The 16101-nt window shown below is 37.9% G+C and overlaps 1 protein-coding gene across 1 annotated transcript in view; it reads right to left on the bottom strand.

The window, feature by feature from the left end:
- Positions 1–696: 696 nt before the first annotated feature.
- Positions 697–16101, bottom strand: part of LOC116173656 (serine/threonine-protein kinase SMG1) — a 38587-nt gene continuing 23182 nt past the window's right edge. Inside the window, exons 5-8 of the mRNA XM_031491285.1 lie at positions 12729–12991; positions 10912–12241; positions 4624–6465; positions 697–1756 (exon numbers count right to left, since the gene is read on the bottom strand). Of these exons, the coding sequence (XP_031347145.1) occupies positions 1679–1756; positions 4624–6465; positions 10912–12241; positions 12729–12991 (3513 nt within the window). The 3' untranslated portion in view covers positions 697–1678. The remainder of the gene's footprint in view (positions 1757–4623; positions 6466–10911; positions 12242–12728; positions 12992–16101) is intronic.

The raw sequence follows: 16101 nt of genomic DNA, 5'->3' as shown, positions 1-16101 counted from the left end.
AGAATTTCCAATGCTATCAACAGCCGTTTAGTAGCCTTTAAAACCTGTCCCAATAAGCGTTTAAAAGTCCTCAGGAGCTTTGTAAGCGTATTTAATACTAGGCGATCAAAAATGAGTTGCTGTCGAGTTACCTTTAGAATTTTTGTTTACATGGCAAATGGTACTTAACTTGAACTTACAAAGGCAACTCATTTTTGATCGCCCGTTATCCAAACATATCTCCAAAGGTTTTCAAGAATCTCATAAGGATTTTCTAGGTCTAGACTTTGAAAACCTACAGTTGACTTTAAAGGCTATTCAACATTCATACTTGCCTTGAAGGCTTTTTACAAGTTTTAAGTGTTGTCAACAGTTTCCAAACACGATTCAAATACAGACCTTGGGATTCTCTTTACAAGAGACTTTGAGAACATTTAAGAGTGTTAGTTTTACGAACCCCGGGTGCTTGAGAAACAAACCTTGAACGGAACTTATGAATCTGGAAGCGTCTCTAAGCGCTTTTTTACAACACTGACATTTTAAACCCTTTCTAAGATTTATTTAAATTCGTTTTTTAAGTTATCTATAAAATTCAGGGCACATTTTTTTCTGGTGTTAGTTCATTAACAATTTAAAAATCAACATGAAATTTGTTAACATAAAAGTTAAAATTTACACACTGTATAATAGTAGGAAAATGTAAATAAAACACAATACTTCAGAGAAATGATTATTATTTATGCTATACAAGAAGAGGAATAGAAAACAGACAAAACTTGTTAGTACGTCTAAATGTAGATCAGACCAAGAGCTAGCAAAATGTCGCTAAGTTTCTAGTTTGGAATTTCGACGAAATTGAAGAATTTAAAATTTTGACCTGTCAAGTTTAAAAGATGAAGGTTGATTTCTATTCCTCAAAAGTCAAAAAGGACTACACTGAAGTGAGTACAGCAAAAAATAACCCTTAAAAATATCCTAGAGTAAATTAATCAAGAAAACATCCTATTCTACATTTACGTTAGTAAATTACACACCTACAAATTTTAGTAAATATTAAGAGAAAACAAAAGACATCTGAGCATAATATGCGAAAATTTGAATTTAACAATAATGATAAAGCTAGTTGATTACACCATTTTTAGGCGCAACGCGTGAGATGGCCGTTTTAAAAAATGGCAGGTACCGCTGATTTTTTTGGGTACGCTTAAGAAAAAAAAAACTTTTTTCAAACACCATTGGTCTTCAAAGTGATAAGAAATAATTTTTTTCAATAATTTAACTGCGAACGCAGCTCATGTCAATTCTGACAACATAGGATTACCGTCGACAATTAAAATACAGCAGCGCTTACTTCAACATGTACATCACGATGCAGTTGCCTATGTTTTACTGATATTGCAAAAACTATTAAGCCTCCCTACTTGTGTTTATTTTTTGGTTCGGCCGCTGCTTTTTACTCACCGAAACCTTTTACACGATTGATACCAATTTCATTTTTTTTTATACAAACTAAGAATTTGTAGGCTAACAGCGTTTGTTTTCTTGCAAGAGCAATAAAACTAAGCGACTTGGGACTCGTAGCTTTATTTAAAGATAGAGATGACGCCTATGCTGCTGACGGACGGCCGCCCTAGCGTGCAGTAGCTCTCTACCGTTATTGAAGGGAGATCCAGGCAGGATTACTGCCACGCATAACCTCTCAAACCCATGGTGTCCAGCCCTCGTACATTAGGGCTAAGTTGTCTAGGCTACTCGCCTCGCGTATTATGTAATCCACCTACAAATGAAATAAGCAATTAATCAATCACATTACATCCTATACTGCCTTTGAACTCTGTTTCCTTTTAAACAAATAGTCATGGTCATTGATAAGAGAGAGAGAATCTTGAAATTCGTCACCTGATTATATTATTACACAATTTGAAATGTCTTACGATTTTCTTTTGCTTTTGTTTATTTTTTGTTAATTTGCGTGGGCTATGGCAGGGTTTTTGTCCCAAAGAAGGTTTCCCCGACATTGCCCGATTATGTGCGTATTATATTTTATATGTTCTCGGCTTTTCTTACGCACAAAATTATGTATTTTTATTCAATTCCCTTTCCCATTTTTGTATAAAAAATACCGCCAGTTTTAAGACCGATTGTTATCCAAATTTTGAAAGTGGCGGAAAACGTCAGGCATTTTGACATGACATGAAATTTTTCCTTTACGTCCAAATAATGTTCACCTTGTTAGTTTTATTTAGAAGCCATATAGTCTTTCGTTCCAAACATTATATGTATATTTGGGAAATGGGTTAAGTGGAAGAGCGAATGCAGTTTCTGTTGATACTGCAGTCGAACTTCGCCCGATTAGCTACCTAGCATACAGAATTTGTTTTTTTTGTATCGTATGCATGTATTCATTTGTAAGTAGCTAATAAAAGTCATTATTATTATTATTATTATTATTATTAGTAAAAGATCCCCACAAATCCGAAACATTTTTTTTAGTAATAGATCAATAGAAGTCGTTGATGTAATGCAGGCATGTCAAACTCATTTATCATCAAGGGCTAAAGTTTCGACTTATAGCTGCGGGCCACATCATAAAAAAACAAATTTTGATTTTTTATTATTAACAAAATAATACAAAAAAACGAAAAAACGCAAATAATCATAAAATCATTAGTACGCGCTCAAGAAAATGTACAGTGTGTCCTAAACACAGGATAGTGTAGTCCACCAATCTCAACTTCTTTACAACAGCCTTCCTAATAATATAAGACCTCTGCCCATTGGAGCTCTTAAGCTCAAAATATTTCTTTCAAAACATGCTTTTTATTGTTAGGAAAGAGTTTATGCAAAACTGTTATGCGATTTAATATGTAAAATTGTACTCTGTTATCCTCCTTTGTTATTAGTCTCTACATGTACCTTTGTATTTTGTTTGTAATATTTTTTTCTTTTGACCGTAAGTGTACCCACACGGTATAATAAATATTATTATTATTATTTTGGTTGAGACTGCAGTGTATTCCAACTGTTTTTAAAGATAAGAGACTTGTGGTTTTGGCGACCCTGTGCCACAATGCCACAAACAGAATCAATCCAGCTACGTTTGTTTCTGAGGTTTGAGATATAGGGTGAATATGAAAAATTGGACTTTAATTTTGTTGCATTCTTTTTCGTGATTACATTAATGTATTATCCTATCTTTATTTACCATTTTTCACCATTTTGAAATGACATGTACCGTCAGCCATTTTTGTCGATTGGCATCGACTGCTTTAGTTACAATGGAGACAATAAACAAAACAAAAATCTCTATGAATCCATGGCCTACTATTTAAAGAAGTAAAAAAGGTTTTTATTGTTTATTGTTTTATCGCTAAAATAAAAAAAATAGGTTGTGATACATCAATGTAATCACGAAAAGTAATGATAAGAAATTGACATTAAGATATACAGAGTGTTGCATTTACTAAATACCAACTTTGGGTCAAACCTCAGAAATTTTTCGTTTGTGGTATTATACGTTTCACAGAATTGCAAGTCCAACAGCTGAGATACACTGCAGTCTCAACCAAAATAGGACACACAGTACAATTAAATTTTATAATTTAGAAAAATCGTGATGGGCCGCAGATTTCAGCGGGGGGCCGCATCGGCCCGCGAGTTTGACATGCCTAATGTAATGGGTATCCTACCCACAATGCAGCACTGTCTGTATGGCTGCCTACATACGCATTCTCTTCCATTGATTGCATGTTGCTATGTAAACATACTTCATTATGACGTCATTATACACCAATGACGTGCGCGCAAGTTAAGGAAAATTCTACTATATTAGAACAGCATATACAATGGTTTTGCTGAAAAAATTCATCATTTTTGTATGCTCCTTATACAATTTCGTTAAGACCTGTTTTAGTACCAGGAGTACATAATGCCTGAATTTGTATTTAATCATTACATACATATTAGGACTTAATTTAATACTATCCCCCCGGCTCCTGTAATACGTTGAGCAAAACATTTAAAACCATCAACACTTGTGATCATTTTCTAGAGCAAACAATCGAATCTCCTTTCCCTGGTGAGCATTCCAAATTCTCCAGGAAGAGTTTCAATGGCTCCTCCTCTAAATGATTACAAGTACTGAGGACTGTAAGCATTTTGGGGGCAGAATGCGTCATTGGGGATCTCGGGCCATGGAGTACCCTCCAGAGAGGATTTATGAGAAGGGGTTTGGGCGAGGAGGGGGGGGAGATAAAAAAAAGGATCAATTTAATTAATTGACCAATTCAAAAATTGCGTTTAAATTCAGAATTTTTGACTATGATCTCGCAACGCCATCTGTTATAGGACAGAACAAACACCTCAAAGCTCAGTAATGGAAGAACTTGGCTCCAAAGGGGCCTCGCACTTCAATATTTCCTCGCCCGCTATGCGTCATTTTTTTAAAATGTAAATAACTATTGTATGAGGTGCTTGTTAATGGAAATAAAAAATACCCTAACCCCAAAAATTACAAAACCCGGGTTTTTGTTACGAAATGTTTTAAACCCACCCGGTTTTTGAATTTTGGAACAGTTCCAAAAAAAACCCAACTAGTGAAACAATCAGGTGAGGGTAATGAGAAAAAAACCGTAAAAAACAAACCTGCTCTTGGTTGGTATATTTTCTTCCTGGATCTGGATCTCGGCCCTCCAATTTCAATCGGACCCTGCGCCACACGCCCATCGCGTAAGCGTTGCGTTGTTGACCTTTGGCGACGCTATCCTGTTTCGCCGGCATAATTCTCGAAGGGCTCAACGATATCCCCTCCTGTCTCACGAGCAACGGTCTACCGCCTCTCGTCTCCTCGTACTCTAAATTGACCATACTGTCGTACATCGGTTCCGTATTCTCCTTCAGGTATTCCAATTTGTTTAAAATCTCGGACACCTCGTCCAAGTTGATCTCCTTCTTAAAGCAATGCAGTATCGGTAGGATGTGTTCGGTGTACTGTCGGTAATTCACAGTAAAGTCCTGGACGTTGGCGGAACACTGCTCGATTTTCGCCATCGACTTTATGAGGCTTTTCACTTCGAGCATCAATTTGTTGTGTCTACTAAACGACGAGCGCAATTTCTCCAGGCTTGTATGTACCTTATCGCTACAGACGAAGAGATTTTCTTTTCGCTCACTTAGCTTCTTCTGCGTGCTCGTAATAACCTCCGATAATTTCTCGGATATGTCCGCAACCCAGTTGAGATTGGTCTTCATTTGAGGTGAATATAAAGTCATGATGTTCTCTTCGGTTGACGTGACCTCGGCAATATCCAGCGTGAAAATGTGGCACGCGTTTTGCCACTTGGAGAAGTTTTCTACGAATTTCTCCTCGAATTTGATCGCCTCGGGTAGTTCGCATCTCAGCGCTTCGTATTTAAAAACGCTGTTGCCAGTTTGGTAAACGACGCGCGCGATTTCGTGCTCGACCTGTAGCCGCTCGTCTCGCTTGGCGACGGCGTCTTCGAACGCCTCTAGCACCTTCGTGACGTCGGGATTGACGCCGGCCGCCCAGTTCAGGCGCGAGGTGACGCTAGACACTAGGGATTTTTGCTGCTCGTTAATTTCGTCCATTCTCAAAAGCGCCCCCTTTAGGTTCGCCGTTTCGGCGCGTAAATCTTGGATGAATTTCGCCCGCGTTACCGACGGATTCATCGAGACGCCGCTCTGCGCGAAGCAATGCTCGTACATCCACGCGTACGCAGTGGCTTGACCTTGGAGTCTCACTAACGACGACTGCAACAAGGCCAGACGTTGCTCCTTTTGTTTGATCTCCTGAATTACGTTCCACGACGACTTTAGATTCGACTGCAGACTGGAGGCCTGCGCCAGCACGTTCTGCGAAAATATACCTTCCTTCACGAAAAGATTGCCGGCTTTCTTCGTCAGCTCGTCCAGTGACACCTTGTGCTCGGCTCCGATGTCGCGCTGCTCAATTTCGCTGGAAAGGTTCAGTCCTAAACTTTGCAGCAAAGTGCACGTGATATACGCGACGGTCTCCGTGGAGATTCCGAGTAAATGCCGGGTTACGAAATCGGATATGAACCTCTTGATCGGCTTGTCGAGATGCTCATCATTATGAATCACGTACATTGTCGGTACCTTAAACGAGGTGCACATCTCCAAGCACGTCTTGAAGAAGTCGTGCATCGTCTGTAAACGTTTCAATAAAAATATGTCGTCGAGCACGGCTTTAAACTTCGAGTTAAAAATGGGCGGGGCTAAGCTTCTCGCTTGCTGCACTTGGTCGATTTTGCGCCAACACGGCGGTATCTCTAACAGGCTTAGATTGTTTATGCAGTTTTGGCATTCGAGGTTGACTTTGTCGAATAAACCGTTGAATCCCATCAGGAGCATTTTTCCTTGGGTGAGGTGTTCGGAATGGTTATGCACCAGGGGCAAGTATCTAGTTCGGAGTTCTCTCATTTTTTCTAAGGCGAAGTTATATGACGGCTGGAACATAAGTACGAAAAATTTTAATTGACGCCATTTGGCTACAATGCAACCCCTAATTTTTTGCTTTTGCGCAAGTTCATGGTACAAACAAGAAAAATGACTTTGCATCCGAATTCGAGTAACCTTGGCGCATTTTCCATGCCCAGGCCAGTACTTCCCGAAAGGTTATGTGGGCACAAGCTTTTTTGTGGTTAAATAGTTAATATCCCAAAGGAATATCTGCATTAATAGAAAAGTTTCCATTGCAGAATCTGCACATGCGCATACAGTAAACTACCTATTTAGGGTTGCCACATTGATTGCGTTGAATTCCGGGACACCATCCCTCTGTGAGCCAACATTATGACCGGGTAAAAATAAACCACATTCGAAAATTTAATGGGTACTACCCGAGGTACTACCTCGATTGTCATTTTCATTATTTTTGTTTTTTTGTTTCTAGTTTTTTAATTGTTGTTATATTTAATTTTTTTAATGTTATACCTATTAATCCAATTACATGTTTTTAACTCACAAAATAAAAAGAACCAACAGAAAAATATTTTAATAAAAAACAAAATAAAATAAAAAAACATGTGACAATCAAATTTAACAAAAGCATGTTTTTTTGGAACAAAAACCAAAATTTTAAACAAATAACTGGAGAGCGCGACGTGATTGGTTGAATTAGTTCACTATAACCTCAGACAACACACACAGTATGTCACCATCCCGCGATCGAGGTTTGTGGCTATTTCTTTTGGTTCATGCAGTGTCGCCACTAGGTATTTGGGTTTGGGTGTAAATTTTGAATTTTTATTCAAGGAGTTCCTTTATTTTTTTCCGGGATTTATATATGAAAAACCGGGATCCGGGACAGTGCAGCTAATTCCTGGAGAATCCCGGCCATGTGGCAACCCTATCCCTATTATCAGCGGAATTGACTTGCGCGGATAGGCAACAAAATTGCCGATAGCGGTTAAACGATGGCTGAAGGTATTAAAAACCGCACGTGCAGCTCCACGCTCTTTAAAGATATACTGACTATTGACAGCTGATGTAGTACAGTTCTTAGTGCTCTTTAACAAACTACGTAATTTGCACTTATACAGGATGTTACGAAATTCGCGCTCACGGACAATGGGGGGCTGAATTCTGAGACAAAACTGAATAGAAAATCCTATTCGCAATTCCAATTATTTATTTATTTATTTATTTACGTTTATTGATCTCATACACGAAAACAAAAGTAAGAGATACGTCGATTAAATTATTGGAAAAAGCTAGCTATTGATACAGAAAATCAGATATATTATAGTAACAATTAAGTATGAGACCTCTAGCGGTAATAAAAAGAACTTAATTGTAATACTTATAATTAACAATGAACGCAAATTGTACAAAAACGACGGCCATCTTGAAATTGTGCGCTTAGTCGAAATCGCGAATTACACTTTTGCAATCAAATACCTTTCAACATATCAAAACATGTGCAGAAACATGTTTAATAATAATAATAATAGTATATTAAATAAATAAATAAAATAACAACACAAATACAACCTCAAGAACAAAGAAACACCATAAATACAAGTAACGCAACTTGCACTACAAAGACAGGTCCACCCAATAAAGTTACACGTCCTAGCACAGTTAAAAAACACAAAACTCCTTCTTCTCAGAAACAACCCACTTGTATACAACCGAAGCGCAGGAATTATTATAATGATTTTTTATTGTTTTGTTTTGTTTTCCTCTTTCCTCAATAGCTATGTTGGTAAGTATGAATTACATACTATCTCTAGCTTTCCAATGTGAGTGTGTGTTTTTAATTTTTTTTTTTTTTTAGGACCCTACATAACTTCACCAGACACAGACACTAATCGTTACTTGATTTTAATCCGTGCGATTAGTTAACCAGGCTAGACCTGAGTTCACACAAGATACACTGACCATAATAATATATAATTCGTGTTGTTATACATATTGTACTTACACATGTCAAGGTTGTACTGGAGTGAAGTTAAAACAGGTTACAATTCACATTAAAGTTTACAATTTAAAAACTCATCGTAAGAATAAAAGGAGTGAGATATCAACAGTTGCTTGATGACTAGTTTAAATTGGTGTAGTGGTAAAGACAGTATTTTTGGGGGCAGTTTATTATAAAATTTGTGAGACAAATAGTTTGGGCCATTTTGTGATAACTTTAACCTAAAATGATCTGTTATGAGATTATTGTTGTCTCTTGTTTCATAATGGTGTAGATCTTTATGTTTTGTATACTGAGCTGTTTCTTTTTATATGTATTAGACATTGGTAAATAAATTGACAAGGTAATGTCAGAATTCTTAATTTTATAAAACTGTCTTTGCATTCTTCGCGATACCCTATGTTGGCAATTGTTCTTATAGCTTTCCTCTGCAATCGGAAAATTCTATGTCGCCCAGCTGAATGTGTTTAGTGTTTAGCAACAAATGGTGGACATTTTGAACAGATATTATTGATTAATTAAAATGAAAAAAGTTCTTTGGTGCATTTTCCATAAATTGATCCATACTTCCCTAAAGGTCATACAACAGACTATGTGTATAATGGAAAATAAGACAAATATTCTTATAAATACAAACATACTGCGCATGCGCAACACCTGATGTTTAAAATATGTGATATGTTTGCCTTTACTAAAAGCATCTGTGTTTACAATTTAAAAAAATATATCTCTATAAAAGTGGCGCTAAAAATAATTCTTTCTTATTTTTTTTGCAACCTCATATCTTGCCTGGTCACAAAAGTGTAATAAGGTTTTCTATTCAGTTTTGCCTTAGAATTAAGCCACCATTGTCCGTGGGCGCAAATTTCGTGACACTCTGTATACTTACATATCGTGTGGTGTGGCCACCACTAGTAGCTCGAACTTCCATGCGATGTTTTATTTTTCCTGTAATTCGAACTATCTTTACCAGCGTTTCCGGTCCAGCCACCCTGTAACCACCTTAATTAAAATTATTTTTGACCTTTGTAAGTTTATCTCAGGTCATAGATAAGAATTTTCTTATTGCTGAGTTAGTTTCAAGATAAGCACGTGTGATCGCCGCATTAATAAATTAATTTGGAAGGAAAGTGACAAGGTTTTCAATAAGCGAACCAGACGTTAATGAGGGCTTTTTTGTTGGTGGACGTTGAAACATATCCTATTGTTTTGGTGTATTGGCGTATTGGAACGTATTTAAAAAGACAGTCTGTCTTGTTTGATTGTAAAGTTGTGTGTGTTTCTTTAAGGTCTTCAAGTTATAAGTTTTAAAGGGAGTTTTTCCACCATCAAAAGGCCTATACTATAATTGCAATTACACTGAATTTCTCAAATTAATAAAATCAAGATTTTTGTCGTGGCCTAGAAAAAAAAAAGGTTTGTTCTCTGACCTGATCTCCATGCTGCTCAGGGAATACCACACAAAACTGGAAGAAATAGTCAGGCGCAATCGTGTTACGTTAGTATGGATGTCAAGCCATGAGGAGGCATCCCTAAATTGGACCAGAACCCTATTGTGGGGTAAGTCTAGCTGGAGGAGTGACAGTAACCTAAATCAAAGACCTCATTTTTGTAATGACCACGATTTTATTTTGTTCAATGACCTCCGTTTAATCAATTTTATTTTCAAGGTCAATGGCCCCATTCTTTGTAATGTCACATTTAACTTTCAAGGTCACCTATGGGCGAGCAACCTCAAAATGAACTAAATTTTAACGTGAACGCGAACCCAAACGTCAACGTGAGGCCAAACGTGAACCACCCCCACCACCTTTGACCTTGAAAATAAATTTACAATTACAAAATTGGACTCATTATCCTTGGGAGTAAAATTGCCACCACAAAAATGGGGTCGTAGACCTTTGGTAACCCTGAAAGTGAAATATGACAACAAAAGACGAGACTAAGCAGTGTCAACTGAATTGTCAAAAATAAATATTATTATTATAAATGGGGTCATGAGTTACTTTCCAAGGTCACCGTCGCCTGGCACGCGACTTTCACCCCGGTCATCTCAAGCTGGCGAGCGACCTTGAACTGATCCATTGTCTCTATCTCTGTCTACTATCACCTTAACAAAATCAGGGTAGCTGAGGATAACACATGTCGCCTCTGATTCAAGGACGAAGAGACAGCAGAACACATCATCTGCTGGTGTGAGGTTGTCTCGGTACAGCTATCACAAGAACTGAGCAAAGCTGTAATGGCACCTCAGCAGATCAAGGAGAGAATCCTCAGAAATCTGTGTTTAAATGAGCTGCTTGTGGGTGGTTTTAGTGACCGATAGTCTTTTTTTTTTGGCGCCCAACGTGGAGGAACACAGCAGTACCAAACATTCAGTCATTTTCAACCTACCTCCATGCAAGCTGTGGCTCTTGAGGGAATTACCTTCTTTTTTGTACCATGATACTTTACAATCGCACTTTACTTACATTAATTTCCATCTCCATAACGATACAGGTCAAGTGTTTCTCCAACTGGGCGACGAGTTCGTTGAGCGGCATTCCGACGCTGTGAATCAAGCTCTCAATCTCGCCAACCATAAGCATAACGCTGGCCTCCTCGCTCATGATCTTCTTCATACTTTCGGGTAGAATGATGGTGTGGAAACTAAAGTAGAGTTCCTGGAGGCTCTTGTAGACGTTATTCACCGCCTGCACGCCGTTCACGGCCTGGACGAGCAGCGAGTCTTCGATGTACGAGTTGTTCTGTATGATCAGGTAGCCGATGGACTCCAAAGTGTTGTTGCTGTGCCAGATTAGATCGTCCAAGAACCAGTCGCCCCCCTTTTGGCTTTGCAGTTTGAGAATGACGTTGCCGTTTCGCGACACGGTCGTCTCGAGATTAAGAAAGTCCTTGTTCTGCTTGCAGAGCTCGTTGAGTATGATGTACTTGAGCGATCTCACGCCGTCGTTTTCGCATCGTATAAAAGTCGACAGCGCCAACTTCGCGTTGGCGTGGATTTTCTCGACGAGCTTGTTCGATTCTTTGGCCGAGGAGAAATCGTCGTACACCTTCGCGACAATCGTCGCGATGTCGTTACATTGTAAATTCAGGTGGTAGGCGCACTCGACTGCCGCTTTGATGAAGTGCGCGCCTTTGTTCGTTTCGTTGAAAATCAGAAATTGGCGGTAAACGTCGTCGCATGCGTTCTTGTTTTTGCCCTCGAGCAGGTATTTGCTCCACGTTGTGAAACATAAAATGGGATGGCCCTCTTGGTACGATACAGGACAGGATGACAGCACGATGCTGTACTCTTGCAGCAAGTGTAGGCACTTGGTTGTTATGACGGTTTGCTGGTGCTTCACTTGCTCAAGGTCGGCTTCCGATTGTTCGCATTGCTCGACCAAACTCGATTTTCCGGCGTTCTGCAAGAATTTCTTGACAAGATCGAAAATGTGACAAGACTCCTGCTCGATGCTAATATTCAGCTCTACGATCCACTGTGAATAGTTGTGGCCTTCTAGGACAATCTTCGCTTCGTTATACGCGTCAATCAGTAAATTTGCATTGTTAATGAATAATTCTAAATCTGCCTGTGCCTCAGAGATGGCGTCTTGGCGTTTGCGGTACGATTCGTAACGCGACGGTAAAGAGTAAAATGAATGCTTATTCAAACCATTCGCCTCGGCCTCCTTTACTAGCGCCATCTGCTGGTGCAAATCCTGCAATAAATCTTCAGTTGCCGACAGGTTTTTCTGCTCCTCTAGCCAAAGCGCCAACTTTTCTTCCACTTGCGGAATATCGTCCAATATCTCAGTCCTGTAAATGACAATGTAACTGTCAGCCACTTTAATTTAATTTATTTATTTATTTATTCATATTCATGTTAGGGTGTAAAGCACTTACAATTGTCAAAAAAGGTTTACATGTAAACGTGTATATAACACACGAACTTATAAATTAAGCTGGACTGCTAATGCTGAATTAACAAATGACGCCTACATGGGGGCAGCCATGATGTGCACTCACTTGGCGCGAAATTCAAATCAACTAATAAAAAAACATTAACCTCGCGTTTTCTAAATAAATTACTGTGACACATGTCGTTTTCCAAGGCTGCAATAGTCTCAAAACTTGACCACTAGAAAAATTCCCCTAGAAAATAACTAAAACGTGTACATCATTGCCATTTCTACCTCTATGCAACTGTTTGATCAGCAGTCCATCTTAATTTATAAGTTCGTGCTATAACATAACATAACAAGCCAAAAATAGAACCAACAAACAATAATTACACAATACGTACTTGTTGTCGTTCCAGTCAATCTTGATTTCGGTGCACCTCACCCGGTACATGGATAAGGTGACCTCGCGCTCTAAATCCTTGCGACTTTGACGAGTGAGCGAATTTCCGGCAACCCCTCTGAACGCCGTCCCCGCCAGACCTTCCCCTCCGACGGTCCAGTCCACCAAGGGGTCGTAGACGAACGCCTCCAAGAGCGTGAGGAGCGTCTCGCGACCCTTCTTCATCGTTTTCAGCACGTTCTCGCAGGCCAAACGAAATATTCCCTGCGAATTAATTCAATTTTGAAGTACTTTTATCATTATGTTAACAGATAGTGCACATGATCATCAAACGGGGAATGTTTTTGTACACTAGGTACTTGAAATGTATTTGTTTTGGTATAGGATACACAAAATAATTTCGGCGAGTTAAATAGATGAAACACTGACCTGCTTAAATTACTATCTAATCTGAAGCTTTACCGATTTTGGTGCGAAATGAGACAAACACATCAATTGAAAAATAATAAGCAGGGGTACACATTTGCGCCTTTTCGATCAACTGAATAATTAAAGAAGGTAAAATGGTTTCTATTGTACAGTCAATGCCAAAGTACCCATCTTTAAGTACCTTTTTTTCCACCCAAGATACTGACCCCACAATCCTGGCGTGGTTAGATTTTCGGATGCTAAGAAGCGGGTCGAACCAAAATTTAAAAGGGAGGAAAACGCCATCAGGGAAAATAGCGGCCGATTTTCAGTTGGCCATATTTCACTAACTAATTCGCCGTTTGCAACCGTTCCCCTCAAGATATTTCAATTATATTTGTTGCGTCCGAAAGCTCTTCTCACTTAGAAGACGAGGGCAAATTAATATTTTAGAATTTGAGCTCCGTTAAGCTAGCAGGTTTTGTTTCCTATATTAAAACAGCAAGGTGATACAGGTTTACGCCGATATCAGTTTTGATAAGCGACCTTTATGCCGGCCTGAGGAATTCCAATTAACAATGAGCCTTACTGGACAATCGACTTTAAAAATTTCAATCCGGTCAATTAAGTGCAATTAATTAAATAAAAGTGTCGCAGTAAACAACATCCGATTAAGTCGTGTGGGGTCTCAAAAAGCGCTCCAATTAATTTAAATGTTAAGACCAATTACATATTTTTAGGACGTTGAATACGCTGTGTAGGCTGGAAAAACTGTCGATCCCTCCATGAAATAGCCAAATTAGGTAGTGTTTTTTAGAGTGAATCTTTTTTTTGGGTGTAACCGAAAAGAAAGATCTTTCTGCATTTTGCACTTTCGCAAGCTACGTTTTGTACGTCCAGTAATTTTTAGCTGTTACCATTCCTACCCCAACCTTGACCAGAAGCATCCCTAGGTATTTTTATTAATTTTCCGTTTAATTTTAAGGCTAACCGTTGGTGTGCGAACTACCCAAGTTCGTCGCCGCAAAATGTTTATTATAAAAGTTTCTTTATGATTGTTTAATAATCTGCTGTTTTTAAAATAAGTATACGGGGTCAGGTAAAAAAGTTATTGGACCTTTAGCCACATTTTTTAAATGGGACACCCTATATATTTAAGTCTGAAAACATATGAATATTAAATTCTCTTTTTAAAAAGATAACACCGGGAAGGGTATTCAACAAGAATTAAAAATAGGTCCAATGTTTCCAAAAAAGACACAAAAATCTTTTAATCTAAAAAGATAGGATATTAAATTCTCTTTTCAAAAAGAATTATCCAAAAATTTTTTACCATTTTTTGATTAAAATATATGGGATGTTTCAGTCAAAATTGAGGTTAGGCCCGATATACTTTTTACTTGACCTGACTTATTTCGAAAACAGATTATTTAACGATTATTATAGAGAAACTGATAAACATTTTTTGTATCTCTTTTAACTAAGAAAATATAGGGTCATTCTTAAATTGACAGTTTTTTTAAATATTCTCCTATATCTTTTAAGCAAGCCAATATTTTCAAATTTTGAATTTACCATTTTATGTTTGACCCAAAAACAGCATATGACGCCTATGCTACTTTTTTGGTAGCACATAATTACAGAGATAGTCTATAAAACTGTCGAAAATGGGACAGCCTGTATATCGAAAGCTAAATCTCAGCCTGGTGTTAAGACACGACGTGATTGGTTAATGCCATTGTCGCTATATAATCAGGGTACAAACACTACCACTATGGAACTTACCAAAAGCCTTAATGCTTGCATTAAAAAACAAATGAAGAACTGCCTCCTTTATTAAGCGGCGGAGCAAAGCCATGTAAGCTTTTTAGGGGAGTTGATCATGTGCATCTGTTTGTGAACCCGATAACTTGGACCGATTCAGTTCAAACTTTGCACAGTTGACCTATACATACAGGGTGGCACAACGAAAACGAAACAGACTGAATCTTGTACAGAAATAGTTTTTTGGTTACAGCTAAAACTGGACGATTTTGTTTTACTTAAAAATTTACACCCCTAAGCAGGGTTGCCACCTCTTCAATGATTGAACGTTGGGTCGAGTGACAGGGTCTGACAGGGCTCTTAATTTCCTACACATTCTGGGGAGAATATTAAAAAGATTCAAAAAGACCTGAAACAATTAAAAAAAATTCAAAAGATTCCAAAAAATACACAAAAAGCATTTTTCTAATTTTTAAAAAAACCTTTTTTCCTTTTTTAGATTACAATATACGGGATATTCGATTAAAAAAATTGAGATTAGGTCCGATATACTGTCCGATACTTGCATACTCGTTTCAAAAACGGCAGTTTATTCAATGATCATTATAAAGAAAGTAATAAACATTTTTTGTATCTCTTTGAACTAATAAAATATAGTGAAATTGACAACTTTTTGATTTTCCCTGTATCTCCTAGGCGGGCGAATATTTTTAAATTTGATTTTACCATTTTAAGTTTGACCCCAAAAACAGAACATGACGCCTATATTACTTTTTTATACTAATCCTAGAAGTGTCAAAAATGAGACACCCTATACTCAAATTTTAGTCAGAAGAAATTTCTGCCGTTGCCTATTTTAAAGAAAAACGAAAACCACAGCCAACTACTGGCAGAACAATTATGAATCATCTGTTCTTACAAACTGAAAATTTGGAAGTCTATTAAAAGACAATTTTGTTTCTTGAAGAGGGGTGTGACCAAAGAAGTACAGCATAACACCAACACCAAATGGCTATTAAAAGTTTAAGGTCAAGGTTGAATTGTTTTGTCTTGTCTCTCACTTTCCATTGAATTTAAAATGAAATCAATTTTACGGTACTTCACACATTCCCAGGACTTTTCTCACTCCTAGTAACTAAAAGGACGCATTAGAATTATTCAAATACAACCTTGCAGTTATGTTTTACATATGTTGGCAAAAT

The sequence above is a fragment of the Photinus pyralis genome, unplaced genomic scaffold (genome assembly GCF_008802855.1).
Source record: "Photinus pyralis isolate 1611_PpyrPB1 unplaced genomic scaffold, Ppyr1.3 Ppyr1.4_LG6, whole genome shotgun sequence".
NCBI lineage: Eukaryota > Metazoa > Arthropoda > Insecta > Coleoptera > Lampyridae > Photinus > Photinus pyralis.
Note: the sequence above shows the minus strand (reverse complement) of the source record. Positions and strands in the feature narration are given on the sequence as shown.